This window comes from Magallana gigas, chromosome 2 (assembly GCF_963853765.1).
Source record: "Magallana gigas chromosome 2, xbMagGiga1.1, whole genome shotgun sequence".
Taxonomy (NCBI): Eukaryota; Metazoa; Mollusca; class Bivalvia; order Ostreida; family Ostreidae; genus Magallana; species Magallana gigas.
Genome location: NC_088854.1, coordinates 9,467,445 through 9,481,963, shown reverse-complemented (window position 1 = coordinate 9,481,963; position 14,519 = coordinate 9,467,445). Strand labels below are relative to the sequence as shown.

Genomic DNA, 14,519 nt, shown 5'->3' with positions numbered 1-14,519 from the left:
TAGAAACTTTGTGAATTGAAAGTCTGTTTTTTTGCCCTTTAAAGGGGCATGGTCACGATTTTGGTCAAAAATTATTTTTTCGATTTTAATATTCAAAATGCTTCAGTGAGGCATTTTTAATAGGCAACCAAAATTTGAGTGTCATTTGAAGAGTTATAAGCGAGTTACAGAGCTTAGAATTCTTCGCTATGCAAACAAAGAGTTTGTATACATTTTGAATGTTGATGTGAAAATTCCAGTTTTAGACCTAAAATGAATGTGTTAATCGTTAGGAACTGTTTATTTATGCTTTAAATTAATAATAAGATAAACAAACCTGCTTGAAATTTTTTTTACTGGTACATGTATATTGATCCTATGTAAACAAAAATAGGGCACGAGCCTTGTTTTCATGACTAAGAATTGTGAGCCCTGTATCCTGCATTAAACTCAATGACTGGCACCCAAATTTCATTTGATCATTAGAAATGCATTCCTAAAGCATTGCAAATAATAAAAACAGAAAAATGAAATTTAACCAAAATCGTGACCATGCCCCTTTAATGATGTACGTCATACAGTGTCATAGGAATGTCAATCGAACACGGGTAGTGCCATCGTGGATTGTGGTCAAAAAGTAAATGTACATGTACTTCAAATAGATATTACCTTATATATTTAATATTGAGTGTGATGGATTAGTTACATTAATTACAACAAATAGTGAAAGATTATCTACAGTCGCAGCTCAGAGTAATAGTGTTCTCAGTTTTCCTTGAATTCAAACACGATGATTCCACCGCATCCCAATCCAGCCCAGATTCTGTTGGAGTGGTCTCTATAAATAGATTTTATCTCAATACTGGCCTTTCTTGGGCCATGAATTAGAAAAGTCTTGATCATTTCTCCATTTTGTGACCTAACATGCATCTTGGATTTATTTTCTTCGGCAACCAACAAGTTGCCATATTGATCTGAACCCATGTCTATTCCATGATACACTTCTGGTTTAAAAACGGTCTTGATCTGTAGACTAGATGTAATTTCGTACATTACAAAATGGCCGGTGTACAGAACCCAAACAGTCTCTTTGGAAATTTGATGAACCCGTATAGGGTATTGTTCGCACTGGTTAACTTGTGAGTGATACATCAAGGGGACTCCGATAGGTGACAGGAGGGCCAGTAAATATCTACCTCCCTGAAAGCAAACCCAAACAGTTTGGTCCTCAGTAACATGTATCCCGTAAACTCGAACTCCCTTAGATCCAAAATCGCAGAACGTTTCGAAAGAAGACCCGTCGTTAATGCACAGGACTTTGTTTGCTGCTGAGATGAGTACTTTGTCGCCCATGACATCAATACTCCTTGCGTACTTTGACATCTCTGTAAATTGTACAGGTATGCCAATGCTTATGACAACCTCTCCGTCGATAGTCAACTTAATTAGCCGGTCAAAGGTATACAGCCAGACGTGTTGGTCCCTTGTGACACAAATACTGTAGATGGTTCCCGTCATCGTTTCCAGATAAGCTTTCAATACTAATTTGTAATCCTTCTTGGCTTTGTCATGTTCGTGGGTTTGGAAACAGTCAATGCACACACTTTTCTTGCAGGCTTCGCAGACATTTGTTAGACTATTATCAGACTCGCACAAATCACAACCGCTCATGGCAACTTGGACCGATGAAGAAGTTGCCATGATCCCCGTCCAATTGAATTGAAATTGGCTTGTTGCTTTCACTGGTTTTTATTGTTTTTTATTTTAAGGTTTGCAAGTACTTATATGACACTTGATACATTGATGCGTTGTAATCATTTATTAGTAAGTGGAATCCCGACTCACGATTAGTTAGTGGAATCCCGTCAGTGAGTCAGAATAGGGGGAAAGGGACGGCCAAACCCAAGAAGGAAGTAAAAAAATTGGTTAACCCCTGATCACGTGGTTTATATTCTCCCTCACTCCGTTCGTCCAAATATAAAATAATGATACTCTATAATGATATGAATATGCTGAATCAATCGAAAAATAACAAACTCATGAATATGGATTGCTGCTCGTTAGAACGTTTATACTGTATATTTCATTACAAACAACACACACCAACACCATTATATTGAACACACATATTGCATATATAATTATAATAACAATTTACTGGTAGCCATTACTCCTTCTCTACGTTCTAACGAGCGGTAGAATGACCACAAAACCCGCGCAATTACTATTTATATCCCAATGTCACGTGACCTAAAAACACACAGATCCACCCCTTATACCACACAGCTCACACAGAAATATACCAAAAACGAACATAATTTTAATTATATTCTCCCTCACTCCGTTCGTCCGAATATAAAATAATTATACTCTATAATGATATGAATATGCTGAATCAATCGAAAAATAACAAACTCATGAATATGGATTGCTGCTCGTTAGAACGTAGAACTTACAAAGAGATGACGGTTGTAAACTGTAAAACAAATCAACATATATTTATCAAATTCATTCAATCAAAATACTACTAGACACTTTTAATTTATTATCAACAGAGTCTTTGTTATATTTGTCCCTGGAATAATCAGTTTTCCACCGACCGTGTATTTTAATAAGACGATCCGACACATTTTTCTCAGCTGCAGCTGTAGCGCCTCCACTTCTTAGACTATGTAGCCCGAACGCTTTTGAATCTATTCCGACTTTTTCTAATGCTTCCATCAGTAATTCTCGAGCTCTTGTATACGATATAGGTTTGTTAATCTTACAAAGCATATATTTTTCAGAAGATTTGTAAAAACGCACTGCTCTAAATATATAATCCTCTTAATTGTTTTCGATTTCGGCTAGTGACAAATAATGCTTTACCCACGAAACAGGACACAACTTCCCTCCAGTCTTTGCTATTGTTATTTCATTTCCACGTCTGTATACATCGGTTTTGCTTGTTCATATACAAATCTTTGAAAGTTACAGTATGTTTTTCCCTTTTATGTTAGCAAGCTCATTAAATCTAAGAAAACCTGCAAAACCAGGAAGCAGCATCGCTATTGTTCTCACACTACAATAACTTCGTTTTGCTGTTGTAAAGCTTTTCGCAAAGAACTGTTAAACAAAGACACAGCATCGTCATTCGAAAGTTGCTCACCGTTAGCCTCGCCTAATAAAACATCCTCAGACATATGTATGTCCGGATCAGAACTTGCATTACTGGTAGCCATTACTCCTTCGCTACGTTCTAACGAGCGGTAGAATGACCACAAAACCCGCGCAATTGCTATTTATATCCCAATGTCACGTGACCTAAAAACACACAGATCCACCTTTTATACCACACAGCTCACACAGAAATATACCAAAAACGAACATAATTTTAAAAGAGCACTGTTCTTCAGGGACAGGAAACGTTCTCTCTGCGGACTGTATAACTGGACTGCTTGGTATGTAAATAGTTCATGCATAACACAATTATATAAACTCTACATATAGGTGACTGTATTGTGTAATTGAAAAGCATCTAAATCAGCGTTATTATATAAACTTTGATATATAATTAAGACCTAATGAGGGTATATTCAATGATAGTCTCTCTCTCTAAAGTTTCAGAACGATATACATTGAAAGGTCTTCCGTTAAGGAATTTATAATTATGGGTTGGTCCTTAAAACACTGTCGTCCAGATATACATGTATATCTCAAGAACGGTTAACAATACCTGAACACTTGTTGTCAAAATATGCTTTTAATTACAAGTCTCTTCATTTAGTATCAAGAAAAAGGGATTGGTTCTTTTTATCATAATTCTTACAAAGCAATATTTTGTTATAATTTACAAAATTGATTAATAATGTACATTAGTTGTTTATCTATAAATTACCATAAGTAAACCAAAAGTAATGAAATTAGGGGTTTCAAAGGGCCAGAAATCCAAAACTTTGATAATTAATATCCGTGTATGCCTTGTATTATGAGTTAATGGAAGAAACAGCGCCCTATGGCGGCGTGCTTATATTTTACGATGCCATTTTCTTTAAAATTGATCTAAGCCAAGCTTCTCAGCATGTTACCATTCTAAATCAAAATAACTGATATATTTTAGTGAAATTATTTTAATTTTTAATCATTGACATGTAACGTTAACTGAATGTATTTATGAATTCAAAATTTATTTTCGAACCATTTTAACAAGACCTTGGACTTTCGATTTGACGTAGCTATCTATTTCTTGCGTCAAAACAAGTTAAAAATGACGCGGTTTTAAGCAAAATATGCACCGATTGCGTAGTTTTAGCTCAAAAGCCAGACAAGTCTTGTTGATTTTAAAGAGCCATGGCTGAGTGTATGCAATGAAATAGACAGGCCTACGTCAAATTCTGTTTGACACAACTACCCAAAGTCCAAGCTCTTGTTAAAATGGTTCTAAATATTTTTTATAAAACAAAAGATGTACATAAATAAATAAATACACTCGTACATTAACATAAAAAATGAACACTTAACAAAAATTATCACTGGTCCATGTGTGTAGGATATCGGTATTTTCAGGAAAAAATCATTTCTCTAAACACAATATTTCCGTCTTTAGATTTTGAATGGCGATGTCATGGTACATTTCGTGAAACTCGTCGGTAGCAAATATCCTCTGTCGCTGACAAAAGCCCCGCAAAACCTGGGTAATGGAGAAATCAAAACAACAGCGAAATCATTTATATTGTGCACTGACTATAAGTTTAATAGTTGCAAAGTTCTTTTCGATAGAGAGCATCAATTAAGAACATCCCTATACCCTAACATACAAAATCATTCAACACTTTTTAAATGTACGTACCGCTGATCTGCGCTTTTTGTATTCCGGATCAGGAATATGGATGTATTCTTCACGAATCTGATCTGCATACTTCTTGTAGTCTGGAAAAAGACTGGTTTCAGACAATAGTGACAGTGAAAGCAATTTAAACGCATTCCATCCATTTGTTCCCTTGCTTTGCGTGATCATAGAAATTAACATTAAGCTGGTTTGCCTTTGCTCTGAATGCAAATAATAAAATAGATAAACATTTCATCTTTTTACCTTCACTTGGTCTACCTAAAACCGCCATATCCATATCCAGAAAGAATTGTAAATCTTTATCGGAATTCTCTTTAACGCTGTGAGATTTTGTCTGTAGAATCCATTTCATTACCGCATCAGTCTTGTCAGCCTCCTAAAAAATAGAGGGGGGGGGGGTATAAAAATGATTAAAATCTAGCTCATATGGTTAATATTTTTTGTTAGTACTAGTAGTGACAAACTTCTTACCAAATTGCCAACCTCTTTAGAGAACTGCGAGAAAACTTCTGCGCTTTCTTCCTCGTTATCATTGGCCTTCGGGTCATATATGATACTGGAAAAGTGATAAATATGCAATATTGGGTTTTGTATTTATTTAATTCTTCTAACTATTATTAAATGTGCTAAATTAATTGTATGGCAAGTCAAAATACTAGTATTTGAATCAAATACTGCAGTATGCGTAATCTTCGTCACATCACCTACATTAAATAACTTTTATTAGACTTTGACCCGTGCGTGCACGGGTCAACATTGCATATTGGACAAAAATAGATACATCGACACACCCTATTGTTGACATTTACATAACAAACCTATAAGCCCACATTAATGCTATTAATTTCACTACATTTTCCTTAGTTAGAATAATCTAACTGTGTCTCGGGAAAGGCCCCCACAACAGTTAGAATGCCTCCCTTATACCCGTAATGTAGCAGAAAATTGCAGAATCGCTCCGAAACGATTTTCCAATGAAAATTTACACTAATTTGTATTATCGTTTCTGAGTTTATTCATGCAAATATGATTTCATGGAAACATAAATTAAATATCCCGTTAGCGTGAATGTAATGCGCACGCGCAAGATTGTAAAATCCATAAAAAATCCAGATGATTTCCGTGATTTTTATGGGAATTTTCGTTGATTATTAATTAGCGAAGCTTAATTGAGAAAAAATAAAGACAAATTGGTAATCTTTAAGTACCAATGATGGTTAAAATATATAAAACAAAAGACAGTACTCTCCCGATTTATCGGTATTAAAGCCCCAAAAATTAGAGTCTATCATTTTAATATAGTAGTATAGATGCTCATTTAGTGCTAAATATAAAGCAAAATGAAAAGATTTATTGAATTACACATGCATGCATGCAAGAAGTGAAAATAATTTGTAGCTTCTCGTGCAAGTATTGTAACACGTGTGGTAGTGTATCAAAAGAATATTACAGCGTATCATAGAACTGTAGGAGGAGCGTATCACAATATTTGAATGATAATTATATGATATATAGAATATCATACCACTAGTATAGGACACAACTTTACTGCGTATTATGAAATACAATTAAGACTTTTTTTTGACAATAACAATATCACTTTCATTCAGTCGGTCATTCAATTGACATGTCCACTTTGCAGAAAATCACATTTGCCTTAAATTGTACTCTTTGTGATATCAATATCTGGACATGGACCCTTTCATTAAATGGGCTTATAAATCAAACTACTCAGTACTTACTCATGAAAAAATATTGCTAGGACTACCAGTTCCGGTTGGTTCAGTTTCTTAAAATGTTTGTCAAAGTGTTGGAACATTTCCTCCAGATGTCGCAGGGTGTGGTAATGTCGCTGTTTTTCACTGTATCTTCCTTCAATCACACCCCACCACTTTTGAGGGAGATCTCCTGAGATTTTCAGGACATCTACAGCTGTGCTTAGCCATCTGTGTTGTAGATCCATGAGTTCCGGTTAGAAAATGGTGCTCAGTGGTACATGTATTCGATTTGCTCTGAATGTAAACATTTGACTTAGAATGTTTTAACCTTTAAAAGAATTACCGGTATATTGTTTATATGAAATCAATAACATGCCTCGATCATTATAGCCGTCGTAAAGTATATTAAAGAAAACAACTAATAATGTAAATAAAAATATTTCAATTTTTGATGTTTTTTCTCAATACTAACCCAAGTAATACCCGGCATTGTTAAAAAAGGCAAAGAATGCATATATCTTTTGACATGGATTTTAATACATTTGTTGAAAACGATGATCGAACAAACGCAGGCACGTTGCATCGATCTTGAGTTGGGGGGGGGGGGGGGGGGCAGACTCATAAATCATCCAAAAAATATCGAATAGCAAATAATATAAAAAAAGAACTTCCCAGAATTATAAAAAAAAACCCTGATCTCTGGGTGTGTGTGTGTGTGTGTGGGGGGGGGGGGGGGGGGGGTAGTGTTTTATGTTTGCATATTACTTCACATTTACTGTTTTTTTCCTTATTTTCAATTTTTCACATGGTCCCAAAAATGGGGGGAAAGGGGGCCTCCATAATCACCGCCCCCCCCCCCCCCCCGATGCTACGTGCCTGAAACGCACATTCTAAAAATAAATAGCTAGGCCCATGTATTGGGATTACTATACTTACAAATAATACATTAATATTACTTAAATAATACCTGAATGCAGTTTGAAAAAAAAAGAAAAAGAAAAAAAAAAAGAAGAAACCACATGACACGCACGTGTCACCGTATCTGAAAAAATTCGTTTTTGTAAATATTCTAGCTGTTTAGCACAAACCCGACAATGACAGACGACATGTTCCTGTTCTTGGGTTGGGGAGTGTCTCCTGTTGAAAAGCCATGATCGGCATTGATCGCCCTCGACGAGAGAGGTTTCAAGGGATACAAGAACAAAATGAAATGTGCAGAAAGGAGTACTCCGACGTCTTTAAAACCCAACAGGAGAGGTACGGTAAGTTTAAAAAGGAATGTCAGTTTGTTTTATTGTGTTTACTTGAAATTTACCTTTAAAATTGAGAAGTCTCACGCAATCCAAATGCAATGTTGTATTCACTGTGGCAATAGAAATCATCGCTGAATCATTGTTGACCAGGCCAATATGTATGGCATCCCATTTCTGTTTTAAATGAAGTAAAAAATGCACGATACCAGATTTTTAAAAATGCATGTACATGAAAACTTCTAGAAGCTATTTGTCCATCAATCTTATGATAATACATTCCTGTAAGTTTTACAGAGTATCTCAAAGGACAAAGGGACACAACTCATTCCTTCTTACCGAAAGCAGAGGGCGCTGGTTTTGACACACAATGCGCGAAAAGCCAGGAGTTCAGTCTAGACGGGACTCCCAAAACGGAGTTAAATCCCAAAACGAATGTTACTGCGTTTGCAACAAAATTTGTGCTAACTTTATCAAAGCTGCTGAATAACAATGTTACAAATAATTGAGCATTAGAATATATCAATTGCAACATTGGTGCACTCTCCAGTTCTGTAGACTTGCTAGACTGTCGGGGTCCACGTGATGTAAATTATCGAGGCCCACGTGATGCTCACCCACAAGACTCTCTCGGTCCATGTGATGCTCCACAACTAATTCTGTAGACTCACTAGGCTGTAGGTGCTTTTCCTCAGTGGGACAACATTATGACAAATGTTGATAACAGGGATGCAATGCAGTATGTGAAACGAGTGTGTGGAAAAGGGTTTCTCAAGAATCAATTCCATGTAAGAACAATAATTCGGTGACATCGCATTGATTTTCTTCATAGTTTATACTTTGATGGACTTCGATAAGTGAGAAAATCTAACACCGTTTATTTGTTGCTATGTGACCTTGTTGCATATAACAGAGGGCATGCAAAGATGTCAATATGGCATTTTAATGCCTATTTAAGAACATATTGTCAGTAATGGTAATTTTGGATTTCCAGGGTATATCAATAAAAATAATTGTCATTTTTCGACAGAAAGAAAAACATGGAGTAAAGCGTATTTTTAAAGTGTTCCCATTGTGACTAAACAGAATTTCCACATTTAATTTTTGTTTAAACTTAAATTAATAAAGGAATCTTGAAAAAAATCCCACTATAAAGATTTTGCATGGAAGAATTTAAAAATGAACACTGAGAACCATTGCTATGGTACGAGCTGAAAAAGGGGAAAAATCTAATATTTTTAGTCATTTTGGAACGGGTATAATTCGAATATAAAACGTTTTTTGATATCAGTAGTTAAGAAAATATCAAGTATGTCCTCAACTGTAGTGGATCTTGAAAAGAAAAAAAAACTTCTATAAAATGAGAATTTACAATGTAACAAAGGTTTTTGTTTGATAGCTTGTATTAGTGGACGAAACCTTATTTTATGGTTTCAGAGTAGGTAAAAATGAAGTACAACATAACAGGAAAATTATTTCATCTATTTTTATGCAGCAAAATACTTTCATGCCAGTTTCGTCACAGAGGGATGTAAAATTCAAAGTTCACTGGAGTGTGCATTAATAGTGATACTTTATTAAATCTTAAAAATGTATATGTGTAATTGGTTAAAAATTATATGTGCAGTCATACGTAACGAGTTTGCATCTAATTTTCCATCCAATTTTCTCACCCGATTCGTTTTCGACTAAAATTATATGATCACCGAAGTCGAAAGTCTAAAGCAAAGTCTGAAAGTCGATTGAAAATCGGAGGGGCGTTCTATTTTACATTTCTTCTCTGCGAATAGCGAGGTCACAACGACTTGCCTCCGTACAATAATGCCATTGAATATGTTTTAAAAATTGAAAATCGATTGTAAATCGTATAGTAAAGACTGGAAATCGGATGAAAAATTGCATCATGTTACCGCACCTTTAGATTATTGTCGTCCATAAAACGTGAAAAAAAATTGACCATTACATACAAGAAAAAATAGTTGAAAACTGCACTTTATTTTGATTAGGATATCGGATCAAGAATTTCATTATTGCATTTTATATTAAATAGAATAATTGTTAAATGTCATCCGATTCCCCAATGAAATTCTTGCTTCTTTGTTACAGTGTAGGAACAAAAATTGTAACATTGATTTATGCACTGAGTCTTTATTTTGTATTGTAAAATTAGAAAAGTTGTGAATTGCCAGACATCTGTTTTTGCTCTTTAATCCTGCAAACAATACAGAGTCTTACGAAAGTCAGTCGAACACGCGCAGTGCCGTCGTTGTAGAAAAATCAAAGTCGGCATACTATAAATAGACGTTCCTTACATACTTGATAATTAAAGATAGTGCCAATAAACAGTTTGCAATTTTTTTTGCATTTGAGAAACAGAATAAACAACCAGGTTGAAGTTATCAAATTTCTGTGCCTAGACCACCATACATCCATGGAATGCTTTCATTAAGCAACTAACGTACTGACAAACCAAAACACCTAATTCCTGCATTGAGAAACTCATTATAATCAATAGTCATCCAATATCTGCATTTAACCACTATAAATACATCCAATACCTGCACTGAGTCACTATAAATTCAGTCGTCTTATACCTGCATTGAGCGACCCCTTAGTCTACCAATGCCTGCATTGACCGATACTTCTCTCTTCTAATGCCTGCATTGACTCTTCAGTCTTCCAATGCCTGCATTGAGCGACTCCATAGTCGTCCAATGCCTAGTGATTCTTTAGTCTTCCAAATCCTGCATTGAGCGACTCTTTATTCGTACAATGCCTTTATTCATCTTTGCAGTCACCCAATACAAGCAATGAGTAACCATCATTCTTCACTCAATGCAGGCATTCCTTCAGTCCAAAAAAATCATACTGGATGCATGGAATAAGATTTCAAATTAGAAAATGAGGGCTAAAACTGAAATATATTATTTCCCGTTATCACAAAACTGAATGACAAAGCATCGAATGGTTTTATCAGAATGTGGCAAAGTAAATCCACATATTTTGCTGATACTTTGAATGGATACTTAGCGTGTACCTGTACATGTAAATTGCCTTTATCAAAGCAGAAAAATCATTAAAAAAATAGTTAAGATAAATGAGAAGTTAGCGTAGACTCAAAATTATTGAGTGGATCGGTTTAGTTTGTCCCACATATAGTGAAAACCTTATCAACAGTCGCAACTCAAAATAAACATGTAAATGCTTTTCAATTTTTCTTCAATTCGAACACGATAATCTCACCGCTTTCAAATCCAGCCCAAATGTTGTTAGAGTGATCTCTGTATATAGCTTTTATCTCACTGCCGACCTTTTTGGGGCCTTGGAATAGAAAACTTGTTATTATTTTTCCATTTTGTGACATAACGCGCATTTTGCATTTATTTTCTAAGGCAACCAACAAGTTTCCATACTGATCTGAACCTATGTCTATTCCATGATCCACATTTTGTTTAAACACCTTCATGATACGCAAACTAGATGACTTAAGTTCATACAGAACAAAATGGTCGGTGTACAGAACCCAGACAGTCTCTTTTGAAATTTGGTGGACCCGTATAGGGTATTGTTCGCATTCGTCAACTCGTGAGTGATACATCGAAGGGACTCCAGTAGTAGACAGGAGGGCCAGTACATATCTACCTCCCTGAAGGCAAACCCAGACAGTGTGGTCTTCAGTAACGTGTATTCCGGTAACTCGAACTCCCTTAGATCCAAAATCGCAGAACTTTTCGAAAGACGACCCGTCGTTAACGCAAAGGATTTTGTCGGTCGCTGAAATGAGTACTTTGTCGCCCATGACATCAATACTCCTTGCGTACTTTGACATCTCTGTAAATTGTACAGGTATGCCAATGCTCATGACAACCTTCCCGTCGATGGTCAACTTATTTAGCCTGTCAAAGGTATACAGCCAGACGTGTTGGTCCCTTGTAACACAAATACTGTAGATGGTTCCCGTCGTCGTTTCCAGAGATGCTTTAAATTCTATCTTGTAAATTTTCTTGGCTTGGTCATGTCCGTGTGTTTGGAAACAGTCAATGCACATACTTTTCTTGCAAACTTCACAGACGTTTGTTAGACTACTACCAGTGTTGCACAAATCACAACCGCTCATGGCAACTTGGGCCGGTAAGTATGTTGCCATGATCCCTCTGCAACTTAATTAAAATTAACTTCATTTTAAAAGAAATTCAATCGCATACTCCTTGAAAATTATAAAGAAATGTTTACCTAGATCTGCAGATTTTAAAATCTCTGACTTCCTTTTTTTAGAAATAGAAATCTCTGGTTTAAAAAAAAAATCTTTTACTAATGTTTTTATATGGTGGCATACATGTATCTCTGCCCCTTGTGTGATATGCCACCATATTTTTACAATAAAGTTACAGAAAAAAACAACATTCCTGTTTGAATTCAGTTGTGGTTTTTACGTATTGTTTTAAGTTTAACAAGTACTAAAATGATACTTAATCAAATGGATGCAATGTGATTGTTTAGAAGTAAATAGAATCCTACTGAGAGTAAAAAGAGTGTCTAAACCAGGAAGGTATTAAGAAAACGCTGACGGTTGACCCCTGTTTTTAGAAATTATTGTAAAAACCCTATTTCTTCAAGATAAGACTTACTGATACTGTGAATTAATAAAAACTAATGAAAGTACATTAAAAGTCTCGTTCGAAATAATCTGTATTTTAAGGGAAATCAAAACGTATGGCCATTGCAAATGTATGATTACCCGTATATGAGTTTCTCCTTAAAACCATTCATCACTTTTCAATGAATAAATGATTTCACACAATGATTTAGTAACGACACTCTTCAACAGTTGGTTATTGGATATGTTCAGTTTACAAAATCATAATTGTCTACTACAAAGTTGTATTTAACCATTGTTCTAGCATATGAGTTAAATTTAAACTTATGTCGCTGTCAGTACTGGTATTTAAGAAAAATCTTTGCAAGTCTCTCTCTCTCAATTGATGTACTGATACACATTGACCAAAATTTAGTTACTTTTACTAAAGGAATGAATTAAATATTTATTAGTTTTATAAGATATAAAATGGTTTATCGCGATGCAGTTTATAAAAAGCGTAAACTGTTCCAAACAATTTTATATCGTATAACACTAATAAATATTGCATTCATTCCTGATAATTTAATTTTTTTGCTATCAATTGTTGATAACCATTTGATCTATAAAATGACATTAAATTGTACAAAATTCAAACGTAATGCAGGCGGATTGATACGTTTTTGACGTTAGTCTTACTGTGACGTAGGCAACATTCTTTATACGATATAAAATAATTTTTTCAACCAATCAGAAAGCGTGTTACAACCAGAATTAAATTATTCAATTTTATCTATCGATTTATTGACTTTGAAAAAAGTATTGAAGTATAAACAATAAATATTTTCTTTGATGATTCATGCCGGTTATCAAGGTAGCGACCATTGAGGAAAAATTACATAACCCGCATAATCACCAAACAAATTATTTTATTGTTTATATATAAAGAACATGTATAACCTACTTACTTATTATCGAAGTGATAGAGATGAAGTTCTCGATTTCTACACCCATCGATCGCCAATCTAACAGTCAATAAACGATCATATGAAAGAATTTAAGACTGAATTGGAAGTGCAAGCTTATGAACTAAGATCCATCTTCTCTATGCAAGTGCTTGTTCCCGTGATAACCCTTTACCCTACCACATTCTGTGTAAATAATATATGCCTACATACCCTCATAAATTTTACTGCAGATGTTTTTACTTTACTTGTCAAAGTGGTTTGGTTTGTTTACATATACAAATGACAACTCTTAGGTTGGTTCGCCTAACAGTAAGTGTCGGGCAAACAAAACGGCAACAAAGTATGAAACTGACTGGTACATTTTTTTATGGATTTATTGTACAGAATGTATGTCAATATGTTCAAAACTAGCCTACTGTTGTGTGCCTTAAATTGCACGTTTTAGTAAGTATCGTATGCATTCTACCTATACAACCTTACCCAACTTTTCTTCATAGAACTACAGGTATGTGTATAGGTTTGGCGACTGTTGAGATTTCCCTCATAAAATTTTGCACGTAGCCATACGGAACAAAATATGAATTATACCTTGATAATAAGATGACAAAAATTCAGAGAGTTGGGGATTGAATGCGGAATTGGCCTTGGGTTTCGAGCTGTTGGAGCGAAACTATTTAAAAGATACATTTACAACAGAAAGACCTCAATTACATAAATAAGAAAAGAAAGAATGTGTTGCAAAACAGCGAGTATGGTGGCATATCTCTGCCCCTTGTGTGCAAGTTATTTTTCTATTAATTATGTGGACATGCAAGATAAATATGTTGACATGCAAGATAGTTATGTCAACATGCAACATAACTATGTTGACATGCAAGAAAACTGCAATCAAATAAGAGTTATAAAAAATATCAAATATCGCCAACATGTGACATTCAAGATGCTAGATACGCTACCTATTAATGTCAACATGCAACTTATTTATGTTAACATGCAACTTCTTTATGTCGACATGCAACTTATTAATGTCGACATGCAGCTAAGTTATGTCAATATGCAAGATAAATATGTTGACATGCAACATATTTATGTCGACATGCAACTTAGTTATGTTGACATACAACTTATTAGTTGCATGTCAACATATTTATCTCGCATGTAAACATCACTAAGTTGCATGTCAACATATTCATCTCGCAT

The 14,519-nt window shown here is 34.9% G+C and overlaps 1 protein-coding gene and 1 long non-coding RNA gene across 8 annotated transcripts; one reads left to right on the top strand and one right to left on the bottom strand.

Moving 5' to 3' along the window:
- Positions 1-4,196: 4,196 nt before the first annotated feature.
- Positions 4,197-13,452, bottom strand: LOC105347796 (uncharacterized). Of its 7 annotated transcripts, none has more exons than XM_066074913.1 (8): positions 13,320-13,424; positions 11,019-11,935; positions 7,841-7,952; positions 6,550-6,819; positions 5,279-5,363; positions 5,051-5,183; positions 4,808-4,898; positions 4,197-4,648 (listed from the first exon to the last, which is right to left on the bottom strand). In XM_066074913.1, the coding sequence occupies exons 4-8, from the start codon at positions 6,768-6,770 to the stop codon at positions 4,561-4,563; spliced, it is 618 nt and encodes a 205-aa protein (XP_065930985.1). In that variant the 5' UTR covers positions 6,771-6,819; positions 7,841-7,952; positions 11,019-11,935; positions 13,320-13,424; the 3' UTR covers positions 4,197-4,560. The 7 variants fall into 7 exon arrangements, 4 of the variants coding, with proteins under 4 accessions (XP_065930985.1, XP_065930983.1, XP_011455307.3 ...); XM_066074911.1 differs by having other exon boundaries at positions 4,808-4,887; positions 13,320-13,336; XM_011457005.4 differs by lacking the exon at positions 11,019-11,935 and having other exon boundaries at positions 4,808-4,887; positions 13,320-13,338.
- Positions 7,564-8,814, top strand: LOC117681519 (uncharacterized). Its single transcript, XR_004596168.2, has 2 exons — positions 7,564-7,787; positions 8,073-8,814. It is a non-coding gene; the product is annotated as an uncharacterized lncRNA (long non-coding RNA).
- Positions 13,453-14,519: the final 1,067 nt, after the last annotated feature.